General features: G+C 35.5%; 1 protein-coding gene and 3 long non-coding RNA genes across 12 annotated transcripts; 3 read left to right on the top strand and 1 right to left on the bottom strand.

Annotated features, from left to right (window-relative positions):
* Positions 1-3,660: 3,660 nt before the first annotated feature.
* LOC110894524 lies at positions 3,661-6,360 on the bottom strand. 2 transcript variants are annotated; one of them, XR_004874740.1, is made up of 3 exons: positions 4,432-6,360; positions 4,277-4,326; positions 3,661-4,190 (listed from the first exon to the last, which is right to left on the bottom strand). It is a non-coding gene; the product is annotated as an uncharacterized LOC110894524 (long non-coding RNA). The 2 variants fall into 2 exon arrangements; XR_004874739.1 differs by having other exon boundaries at positions 3,661-4,326.
* Positions 6,361-10,564: 4,204 nt separating this feature from the next.
* LOC110894525 lies at positions 10,565-16,877 on the top strand. 6 transcript variants are annotated; one of them, XR_002566392.2, is made up of 13 exons: positions 10,567-11,095; positions 11,230-11,261; positions 11,426-11,459; positions 11,537-12,398; positions 12,477-12,565; positions 12,737-12,823; positions 12,912-12,991; positions 13,704-14,005; positions 14,083-14,353; positions 14,636-14,702; positions 14,823-15,108; positions 15,422-15,548; positions 16,682-16,875. It is a non-coding gene; the product is annotated as an uncharacterized LOC110894525 (long non-coding RNA). The 6 variants fall into 6 exon arrangements; XR_004874735.1 differs by having other exon boundaries at positions 10,565-10,835; positions 10,999-11,095; positions 14,083-14,702; positions 14,823-15,548; positions 16,682-16,877; XR_004874738.1 differs by having other exon boundaries at positions 10,566-11,095; positions 14,823-15,548.
* A 1,374-nt stretch (positions 16,878-18,251) lies between these two features.
* On the top strand, positions 18,252-19,049 carry LOC110892665. The gene has a single exon (XM_022139815.1). It carries the CDS (start codon positions 18,252-18,254, stop codon positions 19,047-19,049), a length of 798 nt encoding a protein of 265 aa, XP_021995507.1.
* A 3,586-nt stretch (positions 19,050-22,635) lies between these two features.
* On the top strand, positions 22,636-25,407 carry LOC110894526. Of its 3 annotated transcripts, XR_002566400.2 has the most exons (6): positions 22,642-23,081; positions 23,170-23,276; positions 23,764-23,834; positions 24,167-24,219; positions 24,734-24,825; positions 24,971-25,407. It is a non-coding gene; the product is annotated as an uncharacterized LOC110894526 (long non-coding RNA). The 3 variants fall into 3 exon arrangements; XR_002566399.2 differs by having other exon boundaries at positions 22,636-23,081; positions 23,170-23,834; XR_002566401.2 differs by lacking the exon at positions 23,764-23,834 and having other exon boundaries at positions 22,643-23,081.
* The last annotated feature ends 115 nt before the right edge of the window (positions 25,408-25,522 follow it).

The following is a 25,522-nucleotide window of genomic DNA, read 5'->3' as shown; positions in this document are numbered from 1 at the left end:
ACAGACGCTTAAATACAAAAACAAACAACTAAACGAGATAGCTGGAAAGTCAACACAGGATTCGAACTTTATGTAATAACAAATTTGATGATAGAAGTTTTTTTTTTTCAAATTAAGGAGCTAAAACTCCATCGAGCACCACTTGCAGTATAGAAGCTTCCTAGTCGTTTGTGATCGCATGCCTGGAATCCATCTTACGAGTTTGAATAACTTCATTACCTTCCTCATTGATGTCTAACGACATTCTTTGTTCTCGTGATAATGCCTTAGTCAGCACATTAGCCTGTTGATCACTTGTACTGCAATGATTCAAATAACCTAACCTAGAGTACAAATGTTCCACAACATTTGTAGCATATGAACCGGAAGATTTGAGCTTTTGGTACGTTGTTTTTGTCATTTCTTTTGCATTTAAATTTTAGATAAATAAATGTTCTAACATGTAGCTTAACGTAGGGTATGTCATGAGCAAAATACACGATTTTACTATGGGAATGATCCCACGACATTTATAATATTTAGATCCTTTACAAAATATGGCGGGCATATTTATAGGACTTGATGCGATCCCGAATGTCACACTTGGATACAAATTAAATGTTAATGACTATGATTTCCCAAACGCACCCATAGATATAGGGCATAGAGTTGGTGGTAATTGTGGTGCTGAAGAAATGAACTTGAAGAAGGCCAAAGGGGCATGAAGTGGAAAATAGATCATATGGGGCATTGGATGGAATAAGAGAGAACATTTCCCTCCCATCCAGACGGGTTCGCTAATTACTGTTGTAGATGTAATATGGTGGATGGACAAAGCTATATAGAGAACATGATCTTTATTACATTTCTGCCTCCATGTGGATGAAGAATCGGTTGGGTTACCTGGCAGATGGTTCAACCTCTTGGGCATATGGATCTCTGTGAGGGTAGAAAAACTTTCTTTGTAAAGTACAATGGAAACTCACGACATCCTGAACCATGTGCCTTGGGGCATTGGTGTTAACGGTCTGCCCTCAATTACCCAACTTCAATTAGTTAGCGTACGAACACTCAGATAAGCGAATTTATTGTTAAACGAAAGGTTGGATCAGCCAATTGTTATTTCAACGAAAGTTTCTGTCAGCGAAAAAGCTTTCTGAGTCCAACATAGTTAACTTTTGATACATTTTAAAATGGCACAAATGTACAACATGGGTTCAAACATCAACTATGACAATGAGCTTGGTACTGGGACTAGAAGCAACCAATGAAATGTAGTTTCTATTACAACTTATGGAATTCTGTTAAGAATGGTCGATTTATTCCTAAGATGGATGATGTAAATCTTGGAAAGGTTTACAAGACTGCATAACAATATGATAAAAAAAAAGAGACTGCAAAGCACTGGAAGTATCACAAACAATGTGATGCGGGAATATCAAGTGTCGACTCAATTATGTAATGAAATAAATCCACATTTAGTGTTCATTAAGTTTTGTTTTAATTTATGTCCATTGAGTTGATCATAAAAACTCTATATAAGTTCTCATGTAATTTGTATTGGGGGATAGTTTTTGAGTTTTATAAAATAATTGTTTGAATTTTCACTTCAAATTCCGTGCCTTTTGGGAGGAATCTTGGGGGTTGGGAAGATCTTCGCGGGTATTCTTAGAATCAACGTGTTCGATCTTCGTTTCCGTATCACGCGCTACATCAGTTGGTATCAGAGCTAAATTCCTGGCTCAAAATGGCTTGTGAGAGGGATTATCGCTTGTACCACACTCTACCATGTTTTGATGAATACGAGGATGAGCAATGGTATTCTTGGGCATGCGACGATGATTCGGGTGGTACCAGTAGTGTGCTCACCATTAGACATGACCACAAAAAAGAGTCGACGATCATGGGAGCCGGTGATGACGAATCAAGTTTCAAAAGTCATAGCGTTAAGGGTGATGGTCCTACTATGGTAACGGGTGGTCCAGCGGCTACATTTGGAACTCAACCTGTTAGCATGGGGGGCTTGCAAAAAAAAATTCATGAGCAAAGCAATGAAGTCGAAGGCATTAAGAAACACAATAGATTTTGGTGCTTCTCAAATTTACTTTTGTATACTTTTAAAAGGTAATTTTCCAACAAATAGTTTTGAGGAAATTATTTTGGATGATGAAAACCAGGGTATACAAAATTCTCATGCTGTAAAAATCTGGTACGAGGTTCTATTTGAAAATTTGGTTGATGGCCAGATTGTGGAGGTTGGAGAAGCTATGTCGTCAAAAGATGCCCCTCATATTGATCAAAATGAAGAAAAAGTTGTTAAACTTGATGGGTATTTTGTAAAAAAATACAACGAGGTCCATGGTTTACGACTATATGGTTATTTAGTTGGAACTATATTAATTGAGAGGGTCAAGACAATAGTGAACAATAAATGGTCCTATGCTTCGTTCGACCCAGGTGGTACAGGTTCAGAGTCAAATGAGATAACCCGTGAAGTAGAACTACTTGGGCGGGCCTTGATAATAACCGAAAAGAATCGGATTGATGTTCCTTTCGATCCAGGTGGCTTTAGCCTGGGACAAAACTCGAGGTCGAGTTTTTCCAAAGGTGGGGAGAATGATGCGGGAATATCAAGTTTCGACTCAATTATGTAATGAAATAAATCCACATTTAGTGTTCATTAAGTTTTGTTTTAATTTATGTCCATTGAGTTGATTATAAAAACTCTATATAAGTTCTCATGTAATTTGTATTGGGGGATAGTTTTTGAGTTTTATAAAATAATTGTTTGAATTTTCACTTCAAATTCCGTGCCTTTTGAGAGGAATCTTGGGGGTTGGGAAGATCTTCGCGGGTATTCTTAGAATCAACGTGTTCGATCTTCATTTCCGTATCACGCGCTACATCACAATGGCATTGCCAACCGAGATCTACACTAGTTTTAAGCAGTATAAGACATGTAGGATGCCCTTTGCAAAAAGTTTGAAGGAAAACAGGAAAGATGTTCTGAAAGCTCAATTTAACATCACATCAGTGGGAAAACCTTGTCTCAAGTCTGAACAAATCAGCAGTTTAACATGCTTGATCACATCAATTATACCTGATCACATCAATCAGCAGTTTACATTATGCAACTTTTTTGTGTAATAAAATTACCGGATAGTCCCTGTGGTTTCGCCTTTTTTCACCTATAGTCCCCAACTTTCTAAAACTACTTAGTTTTGTATTTGTCGAAACCGGGCCTTAGAAATTTTTACAACTTGTCGCAATGTGTGGGTTTCACCCACTAAATACGCAGTTGTGTTTAATATTTTTTTCAACATTAGGATATACGTTTTATTGAAAACAGAATTGTATTTGAAATAGCAGTAGAGTGACAGTGACGAATTAATCGAGCCTGTTCTGACCGAACAACATTGGTACCGGTATCAGTGTTATCCGAGCTAGCATCGGTATTTATTTTTTTTGTTATGTAAAACACAATTTAATTTTTTAAGGTACCTCATAAAACTGTTTGTGTAATAAAATAGAGTACAAAACTTGTATTTACTTGATATTTTATTATTAAAAAGTCGGGTCAACCCCCACCCCACGAAGCGAAGGTGTAATCCTCTAGTTCAATTAATTTTACAACTCTAGAATATTGTACACATTCACACATCATGTTCACATTCAATTATATACACTTTTGACATTTTTTTCTAATATTTACATTAAATTCTTATGTACACTTTTGACTTTTTTCTAATATTTACATTAAATTCTTCTATTTGATTGGAACTAGGTGTAAGCCCTGCAGTATTACGGTTAGGGCTTACAAATTAAGGCGCAATGTGTTGTTGCTCACAACCTACTTTGAATGAACCGATTTTTTACTTGTCACTCAGCCCGCTCGTTTTGTGAGGCAATCTTAGCAGACTCTTAATGTTATCGATCAAACTAGATTCCAACCCCACAAAGAGCACATAAGCAAGTGTTGGATAACTCCTTAAGAATACAACCCACAATTATAGAGCTACTACTAAAACTTCTTGCTCTTTCTTCATCTGGGTACAATAATATTAACACTCACACAACCGAGTTCCGAACATTTTAACAAGCTTTACGGGCCCTATACTTGTTTCTCTGCTGATTAGTCAGAAAGAATACAATATTCAGCCCCCACCGGACTATCTTTTTCAACCCAACCCCTTCTTTTAATCTTCATGGTCCTGGTAGGCATTGAGACACCAGATCCATCTTTATAAGAGTGAAATGGTAAAAAGAAAAGGTTGAAGAAGAAAGAGACTTGGTGAACCTGTTGTAAACTATAGGGTGCTTCTTGTCAATCTGCCTAGTGTCACATTCCTACATAGATAAATAAAGACCTTTAAATCTATACAAGTTTAACCAAGAACAGTAAAACCAAAAAAATATATTAATATAAAATATTTGGTATACAAAACATTGTACCTGGTTGGATTTTGCACTATCTGTAGTTCAATTATTTAACCGGCTCAATCCTTGCTACTTTAACCATCTAACAATAAATTGGGGGGGGGGGGGGGGGGGGAGTCATCAGCCGTTATCCCTTGTATCTCATTGGACAACGCCACATTGTAACAAAAAAAAAAATATACATCAACAAACACAAAAATAATCCTTAAGAACTTGATCAATAAACAAATATCAAAACTTGTTTCTATGTTTAATCGATAAATAGATATGAAAACTTATTTTTATGTATAATCAATAAACAGATATGAAAACTTATTTGACATTAGAAAAGAGTGCTTAATTCAAAGCATGGTACCAAAATTAAATATCTAATGTGCTTAAATCATATATTGGTATCACCATTCACCATCATCACATATATCCACATATAAAAACTGGTCTTGCCAACACAAAGTTAAACGCCTGAAAAGACGAACATGCTAAAAAGTAAGCTTCTTAACAGAAGGAAAAAGTACCAAAGGAATAACTATGGCATAACAACATCCAAGAAGAGCAAACTTATGTATCAAAAACCCATGATCATCAATGCCTAATAGGAGGTAAAGCAATATAAGAAAAAAATATCCCAAACTGCAAATTGTTGTAGTTTAAGTTTTCATGTCATGACTTCTAAAGATCTTGACATTTTGTATTATGCAAAATGGAGTGCCAACAATTAACACTCTTTCCATCTGAATTCAAATTGTGTGTATACAAATGATTATGTTGTCAAGACATTCTGTAGTTATTGATTGTGTTTTAGCTTACTTTGTGAGCTTTCTTTCAAAATCAGCTTCCATTTGAACCCAAAATGCAGCAACCTCCTTCTCAGCCTTTTCTTTAGCTTCTCTTAGTCCATCTAATTTTCTAGGGAAAGAAAGGTTCTTATAACAAACAATTCGCTAGGTCCCTAAAATTCGGTACGCTCCTAGTATGAGATCCATAGTCACATAGTTCGCGGTACGCTCCGGCACGGGAACGTGGAACGGGATCGCAATTTGCTAGGTCCCTAAAATTCGGTACAAGGGGGTAGGCTCATTTCAGATCGCTTCAGTACGATGTACCATATAATATAATGTGGTACGATTACAACATAACGAAGCACGTAAACTCTTTAATACATTCAATGTACAACTAACCAAGCTATATGTACAACAAATAAACTAAAAAAAGAAAAACTAGAAAATATTAGGGTCAAGTTTGACCAAAAGAGACAAAAACATATGTTGTAATCTACACATAAAGGCATTACTTACTCGTTGATACTTCTTGGTCAACTGACACTGAATATTAATTGAAGAACGTGTCTTGTTTAACATAACTATAGTGTTTGTCTACATTTAAGATGGTCAAATAACATGTTTAAAAGCTGATAATAACTCAAAACACATAATAACAGCCACTAATTCAATCGAAGATAAACCTAGAATACAATAATTCAAAAATTAGAAACTTCGAATTCGGAATGTAGGTTGTGCTTTTGTACCTGTTAGTCGGAGGCGAGAAGATGAAGTAGAGCATAAAGTTCCTTGTTCGAACCTCCGTCTTCTGCTTGCGTCATGACTTCAAATTAGGGCCAAAATCCGTAATTTAGGTTCTATCAACAGAGAATCGAATAGGAAATTGGTGCAAGAATAAGATTGAGAGTGAGATTTGGTTTACTGATTGGATTGTTTGTGAGGGTTTGTGTGTTCTTGTTTGGGGCTTCTTGAGGGTTTGTGTTACACGTGGCAGAAGAGAAAGATACGTGGCTGCTAATACAATACATGTGTCTCTCTAAATTGAAGTTACAAACCACATAGCTCAACACATACAAATAGCTGGAAAAACCTTAACAGCAGGAAGTACAACTACCTAATGCCTAACATTGTTTTAAATTAATAGTGTATAAATGTATAAATTGTGAAACAAAAATAGTTTCATGACTTCATCGGACTTGGGTCGTCATTAGGTTTGACCAGTGCTTAATGAACTTTTCCATAATAATGGCTATCACTGTACTGAGATTAAGGCTTAGTGGTGTGAGGGTTGGCTCGGGATCGGAGAGCCACGTTGGGCCCCGTCCACACCGCCACCACTTGGGTTGTCCCCGTTGCGTTCGTCTTCCCCTTGCCAGCCTTGACGGTCCTCCAACACACATATACATGTATACATGTATATATATATACAAAAGGGCTCATCCCCACACTCTAGGCCTATCCCTTTAGGCTCATCCCACACACCCCCTAACGTGGACGCCTACGTGACGGATCATTTTCAAAGGACTACCCTCCTCTACACCCATTAGCATTAAGATATCAACTGGACAGTCAGGATGATCAAAGTTACTATTCCTAACCTTTGTGTTTTTTAATAGATTGTGTGTGTGTGTGCTAGTTTTGTTGGTTTAGTTCTGTTTTAGGCATAATAGAAAACATGAAAACATACCTGATTGCAGCAGTACAGGCCAACAGAGAATCCAGATGGAGACACAGCAATAAGTTTTGACATGATTGTCATCTTGGTCTGGTTCCTCCTTAGGGTGCAATCTAATGATGGTGATGATAAGAAACCGACAAGGGAATTGGTTATGGAGAGGGAGGCTAGATTGATGTTATGTGCTATTAGGGTTTGTGAATTTGTCTAACCCTTTAAACTCCACATTATTCTCCTTATATATGCACCCAGGAGGAAACCCTAATTAGTTAATAAGGGTAATTAGGCCCATCAACAATTACCAACTAATTATTTAATAGGATTGTTATATATTTTGATCCATATAATGTAAATGATTATAATGGCTACTAGATTAAATATAGAATAAATATATTTAATCTTACATTCTCCCACTTAGCCGAGTAATCATTTACTATGAGTGTTAGATAAGCCTGATCAGGAGTTAACACTCATTTTAGCCTTAAACAAGTACTATAGCAGAGAAATACAGCCGTTGAATCATTATGCGACTCAGGACCCCCATTAATCATACTATAGCCTTAATTTAAAACCTAATCATTATGATCAAAATACGCATAAGCCCTTTGTTTGATTTGTAACTTTATTTGTCTATATGCCATTATGCCGGCTTGACATATTCTTAGAGACATACAAAATCAAACTGATGAGGAAAATTAACTAATACTTAGTCATTCATAGTACGATATGCAATTGCGCACGGCCATTAATTAATACCCGTCTATGAGCTCTCCTAATAAGACTTATGGGTAATAGCCCTTCAGTTATAGGATCCTTAAGCATATCATGAATGTATTCGATACAAAACTTAGTTTCCTCAATTCATTCATAAACGAATAATTAATTGCGTATCGAAATTTAATGCAGCACCTCTTGAACTGTTACTGTTCAAGGAGTCATGGTAGCTGACTTTATCACACTAATTCTTCAAAACATTAATTATATGGAGTTAATAAACTTATGAGTCCACTGATAAATTTCCAACAACATTTAGTGATTATATTATGTCGTTATAACTTAGGTTGTTAATATCAGTGCATTATGACTCCTCCATGAGATAGGTTTTGTCTGCTGACATAAAGATATACCCGAAATTACATTTTATCATCTTTGAATATTTCAAAGTTAGAGTAATAAACCGGTTTTAATTCTCACTTCTTCTTTGAATTGTAGTCTCTCGTTTCTTTTAAAGATATTGTAATACTCCATTAGATGCTTCACATTAATCTAGACATATCTAGTGTGTTGCAATGTGAGTAATATCTAAACGAGTATAGACTTAAACTTACATAAGGCTTCCAATTAATGAAGCATGAGGAAATAATTTCATTTATCCTATTATCCTCTAAAGGAAAGCAGTATTTTGTTACATATGTAAGGACCCATTTAATGTTAAACTTATGGAACGAAACTAATATCCCATTGGGTCTATCTCAGTATGTTATGATATCAATTACATAAGAGATATCTCTGAGATTTATTATATCAAAGTTTGTGTTAACAATGCTTTGACTTATGTAACATATACTTGTCAAAAGAATATCATCTATATAGACAAGTTTATCTTAGTTGCTCCCACTCATTTTGAGGTAGGTACATTAATCCACTTGATTGAAGATGAAAATAATTATGTTAAGATTTCATCACATTATGATGTTTGCATTAACCCATACATGGATTTTATTGGCTTACAAATAAAGTGTTCTTTAACCTTCAGTTTGAAACTTTAGGTTGTTATCTAATGAACATGTAAATGTGTCAGCCATTTGTTAGGAAAAATTGTTTTTAATGTTCATCTAATGTAGCTTTAAACCATTATAAGCTACTAGAACAGTGATGATCCTCAAAGAAATCTTTGATAATTTATCTCTTCCTAAGTATAACCTTTGACAATCAATCATGCTTCTTAGTGTCTTAACGCTTATATCAGGATTTGGTTTAGATATGAACACTCTTAGGTAATTCAATCAAATCCCAAACGTTACACGAACACATAAAATCAGTTTTACTAGAAAACTGTTTTATTCCATTCAGATGATTGATTTACGCTAATGGCTTGATTTTAAGAGATAAGATCATTAAACATGTCCAAAAATCCATTTCAACTTCATTAGGGAGGTTATGTAATCATCAAAGTTAGTAGGCTTTTAAACCTAGATGACCTCCTGAGTTGATTATTGGGTTTGTTAGAAGTTTCAGTTTTATGGATTAGCTCTTGGTTAGGTTGCTATCATTTTCATTCTAAGTTTGTAAGAGTTGGTGCAGTATGGTGTACAAGAGGTGTAATCGGAGTTAAATTCGGAGTGAAATTTAATGACACTCTTCCCCCCGCCTCTTGTATTCCTTGCAAGTCATGATAAGAACTTTAACTGCTCCCACCGACCTTAGAAATCTTTAGAAACTCAGCATGCTTAGGGTCAGTATGTAACGACCAACAAATTCTAATAGAGAAACAAGTTAATGACGTTAGTCATTGTGATTTCTCTTGTTGAGGATTATGTTAGTTTAGGCAAGAAATCTAAGTGTGCCCACAATTAAGCAACAATGAAACTTTTGTAAGAGTAGCATTAGATTTTAAGGAGACAAGTATTGATGGAACAGTGTCATGATGGAGCGGTGTCTTGTACAAGAGGTGCAAATTTAGGTAATGTAAAATTTTCACTCCCCCACCTCTTGCAACTATTGCAAGTTATTATTAAGACACTTAATGCTCCCACTGATCTTTAATATCTCTAGAATGCTACAAGAGAAGTTTCAATGAGCTACGTGATGTAGGAACCTATCACATATACGTTAGACTTTATTTGATTTCTTTAATGTCCAGATATCATAAGAAACTTTAGGGACATATTTAATAGAAATCTTATTAAGTATATACACGAATAGATTTCTTCTAAGACCGTGTGCCATATGCAACAAAATTTTGATACAAGTTGATAGTCTGTTAAATGATAAATGAATTATGTCTGAATATTCCATTTGGAATAAGTTCCACGAATGTCAATGAATGACTTATGATTGACCCATGCTTATTCCTTAAGCCAAGTCATATTTTAGGGCTTTAACGTCATGATTTAAAATCACTTAAAATGAGATTAGATGAAAAAATCATCCTCATTAACCATGTTCTGATTTCTCATGAATTTTGGTTATAATGGATGAAATTTATAAGTCTCATTTTCCTTTTGTCAAATTCTCATTTGCATGATGACAAAAGTTGTGAAAAAGTAAGGTATCATCTAGTTTCATCTTAGTAATGTTTCTATTCAGATATTTAGAACAAATAAGAGGTGAGTTTAAGATAAGTGTGACTTTATGTTGACTATGCAAACCTCACAACCTTCATAACATTGCTTAATCATGATACTATATTCTGATTAATCTTCAGAATATATAAGGTATCGAAAGGCGTTGTTAGAAGACTGCTTATTATGGTTCTTATAGCCTTAACAATTAATTTTGTCACTAACTCTCATGTTAGTTATTTGTTGACTTCTGGTAAGGAAACGTTTAAAACTAGAGTCAACTAATCATGTGTTAATCTATCTATTATACTAAAGCAAAATAATGGTTGACTATTTGACCATGATGTGGCAACTCTCTTTGGCCAGAGAATTCATTTTTTGAGCGCCATTTCTCTATTCTCTCTATTCTCATTCAATTCTCCTTACCGCTTACAATTCCCTCATTCTTCTTTCACACGCTCCTTGGATTATATATGTAAACTTGAATAATTCTTCAATTACTGGAACGTCATATGGAAGCGTTTCCAATCTTTTGCAATTAGTCAAAAGGGTTATTCTTCTACCTTGAAACCCTAATATGTTCGAATTGAACCATGATGTTGTGATCGATTGGTTGATTTTACAATTACAAGATATGGCTGAATGAATACAGATGCTGAAAACCCTTTGCCACATCACCTGGTAAGTTTTTTTTCTCAATCCGTAATCTAATTCACGCAAGTTTCTTATGTTGATTTGTGTTTCATGTCTTTGTAAGTTTCTTATTTACATATTTTGTTCTTATTTTCTATAATCGATTGTTTTGATTCCACGCCGCTGTGCTCTCCAACAATCCCTTCAATAGCGGCTACACAAGAGGATCCCTGATTCCAGTCAAATCAAGAAATGACGTTCAATGAGCCATGAATGGAGCCGAGTGTCAGCTTCGTTAAAACTCCCAGGTTTGATTTCAATTTTAGGTTAATTTGATTTCTCATTTGTGTTTTATTTTAGATCTGGTTGCTGTTTCGATTTTGCATTTATTTTTTCACCATCTAAACTGAAGTTTGATTGTGTTTTGATCTCAATCTTTCAGGGAGTGTTTCAAAACATAACTTGGAGAACTCGGTAAGACACTGTAGATCTTATCTGTTTTATTTGTCATGTTATTAGTCTTTTGCAAGACTTCATCAAATCAGTTTGGCCGGGCTTGCCAAACATTTCATTTGGTTATAGATACATATATATTCGGTTAAAACCAGAATTCTTAACAATTGTTGTTGTTATCACAGTTAAAAAAGATGTGTAAAGAAGGTGCATACTGGGGTAAGTGTTCATAATACACCACTCTGATGCAATTCTTTTGATTCAAACGTAAAATTAATATCATCCCACCTTGACAGGAACTATAGCTGGAGTATATGTTGGAATGGAGTATGGCGTTGAGGGAGTGCGTGGCGTCAGAGATTGGGTAAATATTAACAGTTTTATGACACCCGTTTTGTAATGCTTGCACAGGTCCACTGGTGGAAATGCTCGGATTATGGTTGAGGAAGACTCCATCACTTCATATGTTCAGTATTGTTGTGATGGTTGTTCCACTGTCCCTATACTCAGGCGTAGATGGTATTGTACTGTCTACCCTGATTTTGATTTATGTGAAGCATGCTATCTAATGCTTGATGCTGACCGACTTCCTCCGCCTCATTCCTGAGACCATCTTTTGTCAGCAATTCCAATTGAAATCGAAACATATAGTGGAGAGGGAAATGAAATGCAGTTCTCTACTGATGATTTTTGTGATCGATGTTGCTGACTTTTGCATCTGATGCTGGCATGCAGACATCTGCTCCTACAATTCATGTATTGGAAACCAATGAATCCAAAGAGTTTCTAGCTTCAGTCACTAACCCTATTATGATTTCTGCATCAAAAGGGTTGTGATTTCTGCATCTTTGGTGTTTGGGCTATACCATTTATGCAGCTCTTCTACAGGATATCTTCCGCAGCAGGTGGACCTTTTGTTGGCTCAAGGCCTGAAAGTCTGGATCTGGAGAAACTATTAAAATTGTTTTTAGTTGAAATTTCAATTAACAAACCTTTTGCAGCCAATATTCGTTCTTCTTTCGGGAAAGTCACAATCTTGGTATTTATGTTCTTCATATTAATGCTGCAAAACTGGCACCAAGAAGACAGTCACATCACTTGCAAAAATCAACTGATTGTTCACATTTTATCACAGGGTCTCTAGACAAGTCTGCACAGGTATTTTTTTCATTTCGTATGGTTTTCATAGTCATTAAAACAACATTCTTATTGCCCCATTTTCTTCAAAATTATTAGCTATAGGACAACAGAACATTGACACTGATCAAGACATATGTTACTGAACATCCATCAACGCTGTTGCAATGTCCCCGCTTCTTAACCACGTAAGTTTGATAATTTACTTTCAATAAAGTTCATTTTATATAATATTTTTTTATAATTTTGCGGTCAAACTTATGCCAGAGTATTTTGAACTTACATAAACTAATTAGATGAATTTCCAGAAGATTGTAGTCATTAAGAAATAAGATAAAGATTATGTCTCTGCTTTTCAGGTGGTGCTTGGGGGTGGCCAGGATGCATCTGCTGTTACCACAACCGATCATCGTGCGGGAAAGTTTGAAGCCAAATTTTATGACAAGGTAAACAATATCTTTTGTCAAGTTTTGATTTTTTATATCCGTCTATATATAATAGCTCTAAGTTAATGGTGTATGTAAAATCACTCAGGTTCTGCAAGAAGAGATTGGAGGCGTTAAAGGACATTTCGGGCCAATTAATGCTTTGGCATTCAACCCGGATGGAAAAAGGTACACTTTTCATCTCTGTTTATATCGAAATCGAGCTTCACCAATGGATCATTTAGTTGATATTTGTGTTTTAGGGTTTATGTTTGATTTAGTAGTGATTTTTTGTTTTTTTTTTTTAATATATTATAGTTTCTTAAGTGGATGCAATATTGTGAAGTGATATGTTATTTTTATTAGAACCTAAATTACTGATGCAAATAGTTATTTTTTCGCTGGTAACATGGTGGTTTTTGTTTATTGAGAACAATAAATTTGTTGTTTAATTTTGAAGTTATGATCAATTCATTGAGTTTATAGAGTTGTTGATTAAGATTATGTGAACAAACCGGCTGGCAGCTTGGTTTACTTGGGGTTTTCTTTTTTCAAATGCTTTGTTTCGCAATAATGAGTGTCGTAGTTGAGGTGCTATAAGTTTGTAAGCCTACTGATGTTCACATCTTTATCATATTCTGGTTGTATAGCGTTATCATAAATCTGAATTGGTCAAGAACCCTGTTTTATTTGCTAAATTGTGGTTTCCCCCTATTTTGAATCCTTATTTGATTTAACTGATGAACTGTGATACCCCTTTTTTGATGTCTATTCATATTGGTTACTATTTTGATTGTTGTGTTGATGTTATGTATGTGTTTATTGCATATGAATGTGGAGAAGCTAATGAAAATGGTGGTCAATGTTGACCTTATTGACCATGCTATTTATACTGGTGCAGATCTCAACAACAACAAGAAGTTTTGACCTGGTTGCTCGAGCCTTAGGCCATCAACGGACTCAACTCGAGTGGAAAAATATATATTTACAGGTCTGGTTAAACTGCATCATTTATTCTATATCCATTGCCTTCTCATCATCTGTTGTAAGTTGTAACAACAAGAAGTTTTGACCTGGTTGCTCGAGACTTTCAAGTTTGTGATAGTTGGAAGTAGAAATGCTGATAGGAATTTCGTCAAACATGGGATGACTGATGGAAATTTGGTAAAATCAGGCAAGATGGTGTTGCCATCAGACCGAAAGGTTAGTTTATTTTGACATCTTGAACAAAATCGTGCTTTGTTAGCTATAAAGGATTCTAAATACATGTTTTTTGTTAGTTGTTACAACACTGGCGATGGTTTGGTGGTTTCAAGCCAAGCCAGAGGCGGTGATGGTGTTCAGCGAATCAGCGGCGGCTTGAGATGATTGGTTTTGGTGATAGTTGATTTTCAGTGACAAGCAACTAGGGTTCCAAACGCGATCTCCGGGTTACAGATTGGTGAGTGTGTTGACTAGCGGCATGGTTTTTGACTTCGACCGTGAGGATGGAAGGCACCTGGTTCAGAATACAGAACTGCATGTCGGCTTCCCCGCCAATTTTATAACTAGGTTAACATTTCCTCTTTCATTTTTCTGATTTTCTCCATAATTTTTGTGTTTTGTAACTTAATTTTCGCAATCTTTGATCATGTCTATAAGGTATTTGATGAAATGCGTCGCTGGGTTATCTCTTAATAAAATATTTCTAACTTGTGTCATGTGTTTAATGGGTTTGCATGGAAGTGTTTGATATTAATCTATAATAGTTTCTGATGATTTGTGTGAATATATGCTTCTGAGTAATCTAAAAGTTGGTTTATATCACAACTAATTGACAAAACATATTGGAAGCTCCAACGGCATATGATTGTTGACAACAAGATCAGGTCTGACAAGACGTACCCTGCTGGTTTCATGGGTCAGTGTATTTGACAATATTTAGGCTTCACAGTCATTTTTATATAAACACATATTTATAATGGAAGCTTTTTTGTGCCCTAATTTGTTCACTTTATGCTGGTGTTTTTTGTTTGAACAGATGTTGTTTCTATTCCCAAGACCAATGAAAGCCTTTGGTTTTCTTTACGACACAAAGGGTAGATTTAGACTGCACTCAATCAGAGACGAGGAGTCAAAGGAGATGGATGCTCTGAAAGACAAGAATTTAGTTGCAATTACCTTGCAACAGAGGAGCAACCATACGGTCGATGGGTTGTGTCCATCTGCTCTGCACATTGCGACACGACACGAGCCATGTGCTTCTGTGGTGAAGGAACCAAATACCTGAATCGTCCTGTTGTTGAGTCATGCGGGTTCCAAATATAGTAAGCCTATGAATTATAGCTTTCCGTTCTGGGCGGTTGGGTTTGGGTTGACCCACAAACATTTTTTCCATTAAAATAATATGTTAAGTATATATATATTTGATTCATCTGAGATATGATGTGACTCAAATCGACCCATTCATAATTAGGTGAGTCAGAATTGCCACCTTTACCGATTCATAAAACCAACCCTCTTAACTAGCTTACCGCTTACCTTCTGAACCTTGTGCACCAAAGGCAGTTAACTGGTCAAAAGCTGACCATGAAAATATATTCTCAACAAACAAAAGCATGTTTGGTTGGTGTAATGTAGATCTGGTTGAAGCTTATAATTCGAAGGTGGAGAGTTTCCAATATCTACCGAAACTCATGGAGAGCAGATGTTATCATCACTTCATAAATGGGTACATCCTTACGGGTCACTCAAGGTTATTTGATTGGTAAGTTTATATCCTGCTATAGAGTTGTTACGTGGTAATAAACTAGGTATTAAACGAGTGTAGGGGCGTTTGAGATGCACATTTTATAAGTGATTATGTGATACTTGGTAAATATAATGGAAAAAATAGTTTCAGATGTTATAAATGAGAAGCAGATTAAGGTGTTTGGATATGCTTCTTCCACTTGAAATTGTAATAATAATAATAATAAATGATCATAGAAGGCATTTTATTTTAAAAAAACAGAACATTTTGTGAAATGTGAGTAAAAGAATGGGCAAACAAGTAACTTCAGTTTGTCGTAAGATCATAAGTTTTGTTGTAGCCTGTATGAAACTAATTATTTGAACTTTAAATAGCTCGATAATCATAGGAATAATGTTCTTATTCAGACATTAAAAACCGCTTACTGAGCTTATGTTCATGTTTTCCACTGTTGGTTATATTACACATATTGCCTTGTAGACCTGTTAATAGGAATAATAGCTCAATTGGTAAGGACCCAGACTCAAAATACATTCTATAAGTGCTGGACATATATGAATTCGAGAGTATCAAGACGTACAGTGCAACATTTTAGGGTTTTTTTTGCCTCTGTTGATTCTTGAATTTGTTGAATTTTTTGCTAACTGCCAAACTCATGCAGTCAACAGCTAACCACAGTTTGGAACAACAATGTATGGTTACATGTCCTAGACTTGCTTCTATTGCATCAGCCCTTGCAGTCGAATTGTATGTGTGCTTGCAATTGTGTGTGTATAGCTCATTATATTATTCTTGCGGAGAACTAATGTTTATATTGTCGTAGTATCAGATTATATTTACATTATCAAAGTCGAATCTGAAAACAGATGGTTTGACTTTTCATGGGTCAGTTTCTTTGTATCGCCTCGACCCATTAGCGAACTCAATATTGTTGCGAATACAATTCAGAAAATATACAAGAGTTATCGATGAAAAAATTTAGAAGATTGTGTTGTTGTTGGGTAATTATGATTAGTTTACACCAATTTGGGTATTATATCAGTTTACACCAATTTAGGTAATAATTTGATTTTTTTTGACTAAAAAAGTCAAAATCAAAGTTGGTGTTCTTTTTTTATTTCTTCTAAAATTTGGGTGATGTGTTGTAGGTGGAAGGAGTTGGACTTTGCAGCTTTGAATCAGAGTTCGGTTTCGTTTCTTAATGTTGTGAAATTGGCCTGGGCCCTAATTCGGACTTCTAAAGTTACCTTGTATTGTTTTGTAATTTGTGGATAGATTCATTGGAATAAGGACTGTTACTGAGCTTTACTATCATAAATATGATACCATATGGCTTCTTTTATACTCTTGACTGTTACTAAGCTTCACTAACATAAATAGGATACCATATGGTTTCTTTTATACTTAACACCCTATTTTTTTTATGTAATACATGTGCTTAAACAAATATAAAATTCTAAGAAGTTGGACCTATATATAAAATTAATAATCATCACTGTTTGAACATAAAAGTATTTCTTTTTAAGGATTAGGATGCCACCGGTTAAAACTTGAAATATTGAAGCCATTAGTTTGATGTGTCTGGGTCCTTTTTCCTAAGTTACGTGACCAAGGTAATTTTATATTATATCGATGTAGTGTCTAACCAAACATTATAACCTTCTTACTGGTGTTTGGCATACATGATAACCAAACTATATCATTAGTAATAATAATAAAATATACTCCGTGTAGATTTTTACCCGTTTAATCCATTTGGGACGTGTTAGTATGTATCTACATTAATTATATTTGATTTAGTACTATAAATATTTGCTAGACAATAATAGCTTTACATATGATAGTAACTTAATGTAATATGTTAGCACTCAAGAATTTACTATTTCCATTGAAATTTGCATTCTTTCATCATGGTTGTAAATAATGTTGCCAAAAACCAACTAGGGATGTGTATGGGTCGGTTTTGGTCAAAAAACCATAACCATAACCGTGATTTGGGTTAATGGATAACCATAACCTTATCGGTTATAGCGGTTTCGGTTAATCGGTTTTGATGGTTATAGCGGGTCGGTTATGGTCGGTTAACCGTGAATGTGGGCCTAGCAATAAAATACAAAGGGTAATTAATGAATAAAAAAATACACTACATTTTTTTTTTCAAAGTGTGCGGCCACCCACTCTAGGCTTCACCTAGGTCCGCCCCTGCATGGGTGGATTGAATGCTCCTAATATAAGTGGGTAATGATTAAAAGTTTTATGATTTAGAGGCTAGATAATAAATTCCTACAAAATGAAAAATAACCTTTTATTTTAAAGCATTGATTACTTGATTACGTACCCCGTAAAAGAAAAAAAATGCAATGAGAAAGAGGAAGAAGAATGGTTGGAGGAAGATCACATTTCAATTTTAACTAAAAGTTCATAATAGAAAATGATATTTTTGTAAGCCAATAGAAATAGTAAGCAATATATCAAAAGAGGATTGATAAACTAACAGAAAACGAGTATCGCGTCATAAATTATAACCCCGCCGGTTTTGAAGTACCTTAACCGAAAATTTTGATTTTAGTTAATACCCAACTGAACTGAACCTTCTCATGCACACCCTTAGAATTACTAACAAGTGTTGTGTTTTCTGTTGCATCATGAATTTGGTTTTGGTTATGGCTCAAAACCGAAATGCCCCGTACATAGCCCCAAATCACCAATCTAAGTGATATGTTTCCCGCCGCATCTAGCGGAATTGCATCATTGTTGTTGGATGGAGGAAGAACGGCGCATTCTAGGTTTGATATACCTTTGAATATTAATGAGGGTTTCGTTTGTCACATTAAACCAGACGATGATGTAGCTAAATTACTACAACAGACCAAACTCATTATATGGGATGAAGCACCTATGGTTCATAAACATGCATTTGAGGCTTTGGATAGAACGATGCATGACATTTTCAATATCTCTAATTCATGTGGATCTGATGTTCTGTTTGGAGGTAAGGTTATTGTTTTTGGTGGTGATTTTATACAAATATTACCTGTTGTTCCAAATGGTGGACGACAAGAAATTGTGAATGCCTCATTATGTTCGTCTTATCTATGGAGGAAATGTAAGTTGTTGAGTTTAACTAGAAACATGAGGTTAACCGTTGGAAGACCTACATTTGAAGTTGAAGAGGTAAATAATTTTGCTAAATGGCTGTTGGATGTGGGTGAGGGAAATGTTGGTGGTTCGAATGATGGAGAAGCAACAATTGGAATACCACCCGATCTTTTAATTGACAGCACATCTGACACAATTTCTAGCCTGATTGATTTTGTCTATCCATCAATCATGGAAAACTACAATGATCGTAATTACTTTAGTAATAGGGCTATACTTGCGCCTAAGAATGGGGTTGTGCACGAGATTAATGACAAATTGTTGGCACTGTTCCCAGGTGAAGAAAAAGAGTATCTTAGTTCTAACAGTCTATGCCCTACCGAAGATGCCAATGCTGATCAACAAAAAATATACTGACTCGGTGTGCTAAACGGTCTTAAAGTATCTGGTTTACCAAATCATAGGTTGGTGTTTAAAGTTGGTGTTTCAATAATGTTGTTACGAAATATTGACCAACGAAATGGTTTGTGTAACGGTACAAGGTTAAAGGTTACAAAACTTTACAGCCGTGTTATTGAAGCTGAGATAATTTCAGGTGGAAATATTGGTTCTCGGACATTCATACCTAGAATTAATTTGGTACCTTCGGACAGAAAGATTCCTTTCGCATTTCAAAGAAGGCAATTTCCGATAGCTGTATGTTTTGCGATGACGATCAACAAAAGCCATGGCCAGTCGCTATCTAAGGTTGTTTTGTACTTGAGACAACCAGTTTTCACACATGGTCAATTGTACGTAGCTTTATCGAGGGTTACAAGACCAGATGGAATCAAGCTACTAATACTTGACAATGAAGGCAGACCTACAAATAAAACAATGAATGTTGTATATAAAGAGATCTTCAATAACTTGTGAAATTTTTATGTTTATCATGTATTTTCGTTATTTCACGTACTTTCTATGATTTATCTTAATATTAGAACGAACGTGTAATAAAGTATTTACGTATTAAAGTATAAATTTTTTTGTTGTTTAGCCTTCCGTGTATTACACGGGTACTTAGACTAGTAGGAATATTAAAGAATTATCAGACTTAAATATCATTAGTAAGTTACTATCTAATTAATTTATCCAACTGTTCTTTAGAATAATGGATAGTCTCGTTGCTTATGCCTAGTCTAATGACATAATTATACAGTGAGATTTTCCCTTGAAGAACCTTAACGTTGGGATTAGCACTTGTAATTTGTCTATGGACCTTAGAACAATCCTCTCTTAAGGTTTTAGTGGTTGTAAGGTGAATAACATCTTACTTTCCAGTTTCAAACATTTATTTCTATGTACATATGTTGCTTATCAACACACTCGTTATACTTTGGTATTTTTGAGTGTTATAGTTGATTTATAAGGCATCAAATTGTACAAGTGAAAATCTTAGTATGTAATGTACTGGAAAAATATACTTATTTCCATGTGTAAGCCCTTAACTTTATGGGTCATGGTATTGTACATTGTTAGGTATTCACATATACCACTTAGCTTTATAATTTATAATTTTAAATGAAGGCATGCATCTTAGGAGTTCTAGTGATTATTCCACAATTATAGATTAGTCTTAGGAAAGACCTAATCTGGAATAACCTTTTAGTGACAGCACTTATGTTACAGAGTTCTTGATTATCATAAGAGACATCATGTTTGATTTGTCCTATTCATCATGCTCTACTTTTCTTCTGTAGTGCTTTATTAGAAGAGAGCAATAGGATCATCGTGTCTTAAGAGATAATCAAGGATTTAATTTAAGAGCTAATTCTTATAGAAACTTTAAGCAAAACATATTAGATTTAGGAATTAGAGTGGATGAGATATAGATTTATAGAAGAAAATCATAGTGAGTAAAATTATGGGTACTAAGAATAAGGCAGACAAAATGATCACAAAAATTAATTGAGGATCATTAATATAAGGATCATTATGTGAAGAGGTTGTGATATGTCCATTACTAATATCAAAATAATAGACTACTTAAAGTTCTACTTAAACGAAGACAAAACAGCTTTGGCCAGCAGTGTAATCATTTAAGCATGTGTGCAAAGTGGTTGTAACAAATCAGCTTTGGCAAGAAATTGAGACAATCACTTTAGTTATGCACTTGTTAAGTATGCCATCTATGAAGGAATTAAATCAGCTTTGGCCAGATATTAAGACATTCATGTTTATGATGCACACTTAACATAGCTTTCGTAATACTTGAACGATAAGTAGATGCATCAAATCAGCTTTGGCCAGAAGTGATACATCAGAAGCTCATTCAAGTTAAGCCATTTTGGTTTTGTAAAACATTATTTGATCCTCATTAATTAACTAAGTAATTACAAAAACCAATCATTTAATAGCAAACCACCTGTTAGCGCGGATTGAACTCCGCGGTGAGTTCGCTGGGGGGGTGCAGGCGGACAGCGTGCCCCTGCACGGGGTTCGGGGCAGAGCCCCGAGCTAAATCTTAATTCACATTAAACAGCCTAAAATAATGAGGTTTCGAGTGAGATCTCGACTGGGTTATGAGATCTCGAGTCAGTTATGAGGTCTCGAGTCAAGTCTCGACTCAGCTTATAACATTATGAGGTCTCGACTCATTAATGGTCTTGAGTCGCAACCTCAGTGTCTCGAGTCGTAATCATGGTCTCGACTGCTGTGAATTATGAGATCTCGACTCCTTATGAGGTCTCGAGTCGCAACCATGGTCTCGAGTTGTGACCTTTATGGTCTCGAGTCGAGACCTTTGTCTCGAGTTGTACAGATTTAAGCCCTTAGTCGAAACCTTAGTGGTCTCGAGTCGAGACCATATGATCTCGAGTCGAAATCGTTGTCTCGAGTTATAAACATTTGAGAACACTTATGATTTCGAGTAGAGTCCTTATGGTCTCGAGTAGAGACCTTATGGTCTCGAGTCGTTAAACAAATGATCTCGAAACTCATGTTAACAGCTGTTAGTGTGATAAGTTTGAAATTCGAATTTTAAGGGATTTGGTATATATTATTTCCTGTTTTAAAAGATATTTTATATTTATTCAATAATTCCGAAAATTATATCTAATAACATTAACAGATTTTTCGAAATCTTAAGGGATAAAAATTAATCAAATACAGGAAAAACACCTTCTAATCCTTAATTCATTCCAAAATAAGGGAATTTATTCGAATTTCACTAAGAACATGAAGAACCCTAATAAATAAAATAATAATTCTGGAACCCGAAACCTGAATTTTTAAGAGTTTTATACAGATTTCGGACAGTTAAGATTTACCATTATGATTCCGAGTCATTAAAAACATTCTTTTTCCGCGAAACAGTGGACTCGGGTTATGTGACTCGAAACCGGCTATGAATTTAATTAGGCTTTCAAAATTCCGTTTTCCAGATTTCAATCCCAGAATTAATGAATACGAAAACAGAACTGATTAATCAACATATGCTCTGATACCACATGTTGGTTCAGTTCTGTTTTAGGCATAATAGAAAACATGAAAACATACCTGATTGCAGCAGTACAAGCCAACAGAGAATCCAGATGGAGACACAGCAATAAGTTTTGACATGATTGTCATCTTGGTCTGGTTCCTCCTTAGGGTGCAATCTAATGATGGTGATGATAATAAACCGACAAGGGAATCGGTTATGGAGAGGGAGGCGAGATTGATGTTATGTGCTATTAGGGTTTGTGAATTTGTCTAACCCTTTAACCTCCACATTATTCTCCTTATATATGCACCCAGGAGGAAACCCTAATTAGTTAATAAGGGTAATTAGGCCCATCAACAATTACCAACTAATTATTTAATAGGATTGTTATATATTTTGATCCATATAATGTAAATGATTATAATGGCTACTAGATTAAATATAGAATAAATATATTTAATCTTACAAGTTTAATTTAATTATATACTGATAAAAATTAAACTGAATGAACAGTAAACAGAGGGCATATCAGTAAATAGAGGTACACCTCTCCTCCACGCCTGATACGTGATTCAAGCAAACCCCAAACCTACTGCACCTCCACACACACCGCCGATTACATGGAGAGAGAACGATGAGAGAGATCAGAAAGGAGAGAGAGAACGGTGTGTGTCGGAACGGCGGCGTTGCCTATCACTGGTGGTGTGGTGGTGACTAGAGATATTATCAGTGTGTGGTGTTGCCGGATTCACGGTGCGGTTCCGGTGGTCATGGAATCAGGGTGCGGTTCCGGTGGTGATTAGCGGCGTAGAGAAGATGCTAGGGTTTCGGTGAAGGTCGGGCAAAATTACGGTACCACGAGTGTCGGGATCAACATGAACAGACGACACCACGGGTGTCGGGATCTCTGCCGGTGAGAGATCTGAAAGTTTTAGGGTTCCGACGAGTCAGCTTAGCTCCGGTGAGAACCTGCTTTCCTGAACCAGGTATGCATGTATTCTTTTATAGTCAAAGTGGGCGTTCCATGTATTCATATCTAACAAGTTAGGCTTTTTTTGGGACTTCAAATATTAGTGTTTATGAAAAAGGGGAACGCATCCGGCAAGCACAATAGGTTGTGGTGCATCTAGAGGGCGGTGTTCATATCAATCGGTGGTGTTCGATTGTCTATTAGGGCAGTGGTAAGTGAAATCGGTACTAAAGCAATCGATTGGTTGTGTTCAATAGTTTAGGGCGGTGTGCATCACTGTTGCTTGGTCTCTATGTTCTGAATTGGTTGTGCGTGATGTGGAAATAAAAATGATGCTTCCAGCATTTTTCATGAACAACATACAGAGATTGTGCTAGGGGTGAGCAAAATGAAAACCCCGACCCGATCAGACCATTACCCGACCTGACAAAATACAGAACCGATTCACTACCCTAAATATAGGGTCGGTTCTGGTCCATAGGTGCAAGTCGGGTTTCACCATGAAAAGAACCGAGAACCGACCCGACCCGACCCTATTTTATATGAAAAATTAGAACCGATCTAAATACCTAGGTACTTGGGTTCGGGTTCGGGTCCGGGTCGGGTTGGGTATATTTTCGGTTCGGTTCTCGGTTATTTTCGGTCTGGACCTAAACTTGTTCACCCCTAGATTGTGCGTTATTTTTTGGTCTCAACAGCATTTGTCATCAACAAGGAGTCAACTGATTGGAGTTTGACTGAATCTGAGTTTTCGACAGTACTTTATGCTGTAAGCATCCTTTTTTTCTCAGTTTGTCAAGTTTGCAAGTTTTTAACTTTTTAAAAATTTTTGGCATATCGAGTGTTTAGACGTGCACGTTTTTGTTAGGGAATTAGGATGTCTCATACTCTCATGAGAACTAAATTGTCCTTTAAACAAGTTCTTAGACAAATGAGAATACACAAAAACACCGAATCCACTTACCACTGTCCTAACACCAAGAATGGATTGATAAGTTTGTTTGTCAAGTTTGTGTTTTGATTTTGACTTATGTTTCGATGAAGCAACTTACAGATCTAAGATATGTGAAATTTGATTAGTGTTTTTTTCCTTGACAACAGGGAAGATTGTTTTCGCTGTGTCATTCAATGGATACTTCTTGCCAAGTTTTTAGGTAACTTTAACTTCCTTATTTTCTTCTTGCTTTTATTGATATGAAGATTCCATGCTTCTGATCCTTATTTTCTTCTTAGGTGTATTGTTGGCACCTTGATTTCCACATAAAGTAAAAGAATAAAGTATCTATAATTTTTTTCTATAATTCTTTTAAACGATTTCATGTGAAATCTACAAAGAGTCTTGAAAAGTAACTGTGCTTCAATCAAAAATATATTATATTAGAAGGTTAGATGTATATGCAAACCTAAGTAGTTGATGATATTCGAGTAAAGCATTATTGTATAATGTGTTTATAGTAAGAAAAGTCTTTGGTAGTTGATCATGAACTTTAGAAGAGTGTTGTTCTTTCAATGTAACGAAAAAGTATATGGATATTGCATAAGATAGAAAAGAGCTTTTACTAGAGTTACATGTCCTGAAAAGACATTAAGGTATGATTTACACTTATGAGGGGGTGATTGTTGATAATCATATTGTTACTGAGCCGATTACTTTACTAAAATCGACAGAAGAGGAGGGATGGTCATCGGGCGGTATGATGGTGAGTTTGCGGGTTCCGGCGAGGCAGTGATTGACCAAGATAATTTGAAAACTTTCTGTGGTATGCTATATTCCCTTTCATTAAAGTTTTGCCTTTACAAAGGTCTTTATCATCCGATTTTATAACTGTATGCTTTAGACAAAAAACACGTGATGTCGAACATATTTTTTGTTATATTAATATAGTTGGTTTATGAAAATTCTAGGTCATAAAGTATAGATGTGGAACTCCAGGAACTGCCAAGAAGAAAGGAATAACATGATCAGGAACATACATTCAAGAACTGAAGTGTTCATAGTAATTAACATAGTCGTAGAGTATTATTGGCGACATATCATGTGATTACACCAAGAATGATTTGGTTTAGCATGATCGTGTTATGAGTTGTGATGTCAAACGTACACACCAAGAATGATTAAGTTTAGCATCATCGTGTTATGAGTTGTGATGTAAAGCGTAAACACTAAGAATGATTGATCCGGTTTAGCAAAGAATGATTTGGTTGAGTGCGCCGTAACGCGGCGCTGCGCATAAAGCTAGTTCAATTAATTTTACAACTCTACGGAATATTGCACACATTCAAACAATTTGTCATGTTCACATTCAGTTATGTATACTTTTGACTTTTTTTTCTAATATTTACATTATATTCTTCTATCTGATTGGAATTGTGAAACAAAAATAGTTTCATCTGACTAACTGACTTGAGTCGTCATTAGGTTTGACTAGTGCACAGTGAAGTTTTTCATAATAATGG

Source organism: Helianthus annuus, chromosome 12 (assembly GCF_002127325.2).
Source record: "Helianthus annuus cultivar XRQ/B chromosome 12, HanXRQr2.0-SUNRISE, whole genome shotgun sequence".
In the NCBI taxonomy this organism is placed as follows: domain Eukaryota; kingdom Viridiplantae; phylum Streptophyta; class Magnoliopsida; order Asterales; family Asteraceae; genus Helianthus; species Helianthus annuus.
The sequence above is the reverse complement of the archived record's forward strand: the minus strand, read 5'-3'. Positions and strand labels throughout refer to the sequence as shown.

Coding starts and splice junctions, on each gene's coding strand:
- LOC110892665 (XM_022139815.1), top strand. CDS start 18,252: ATGTTTCCCGCCGCATCTAGCGGAATTGCATCATTGTTGTTGGATGGA.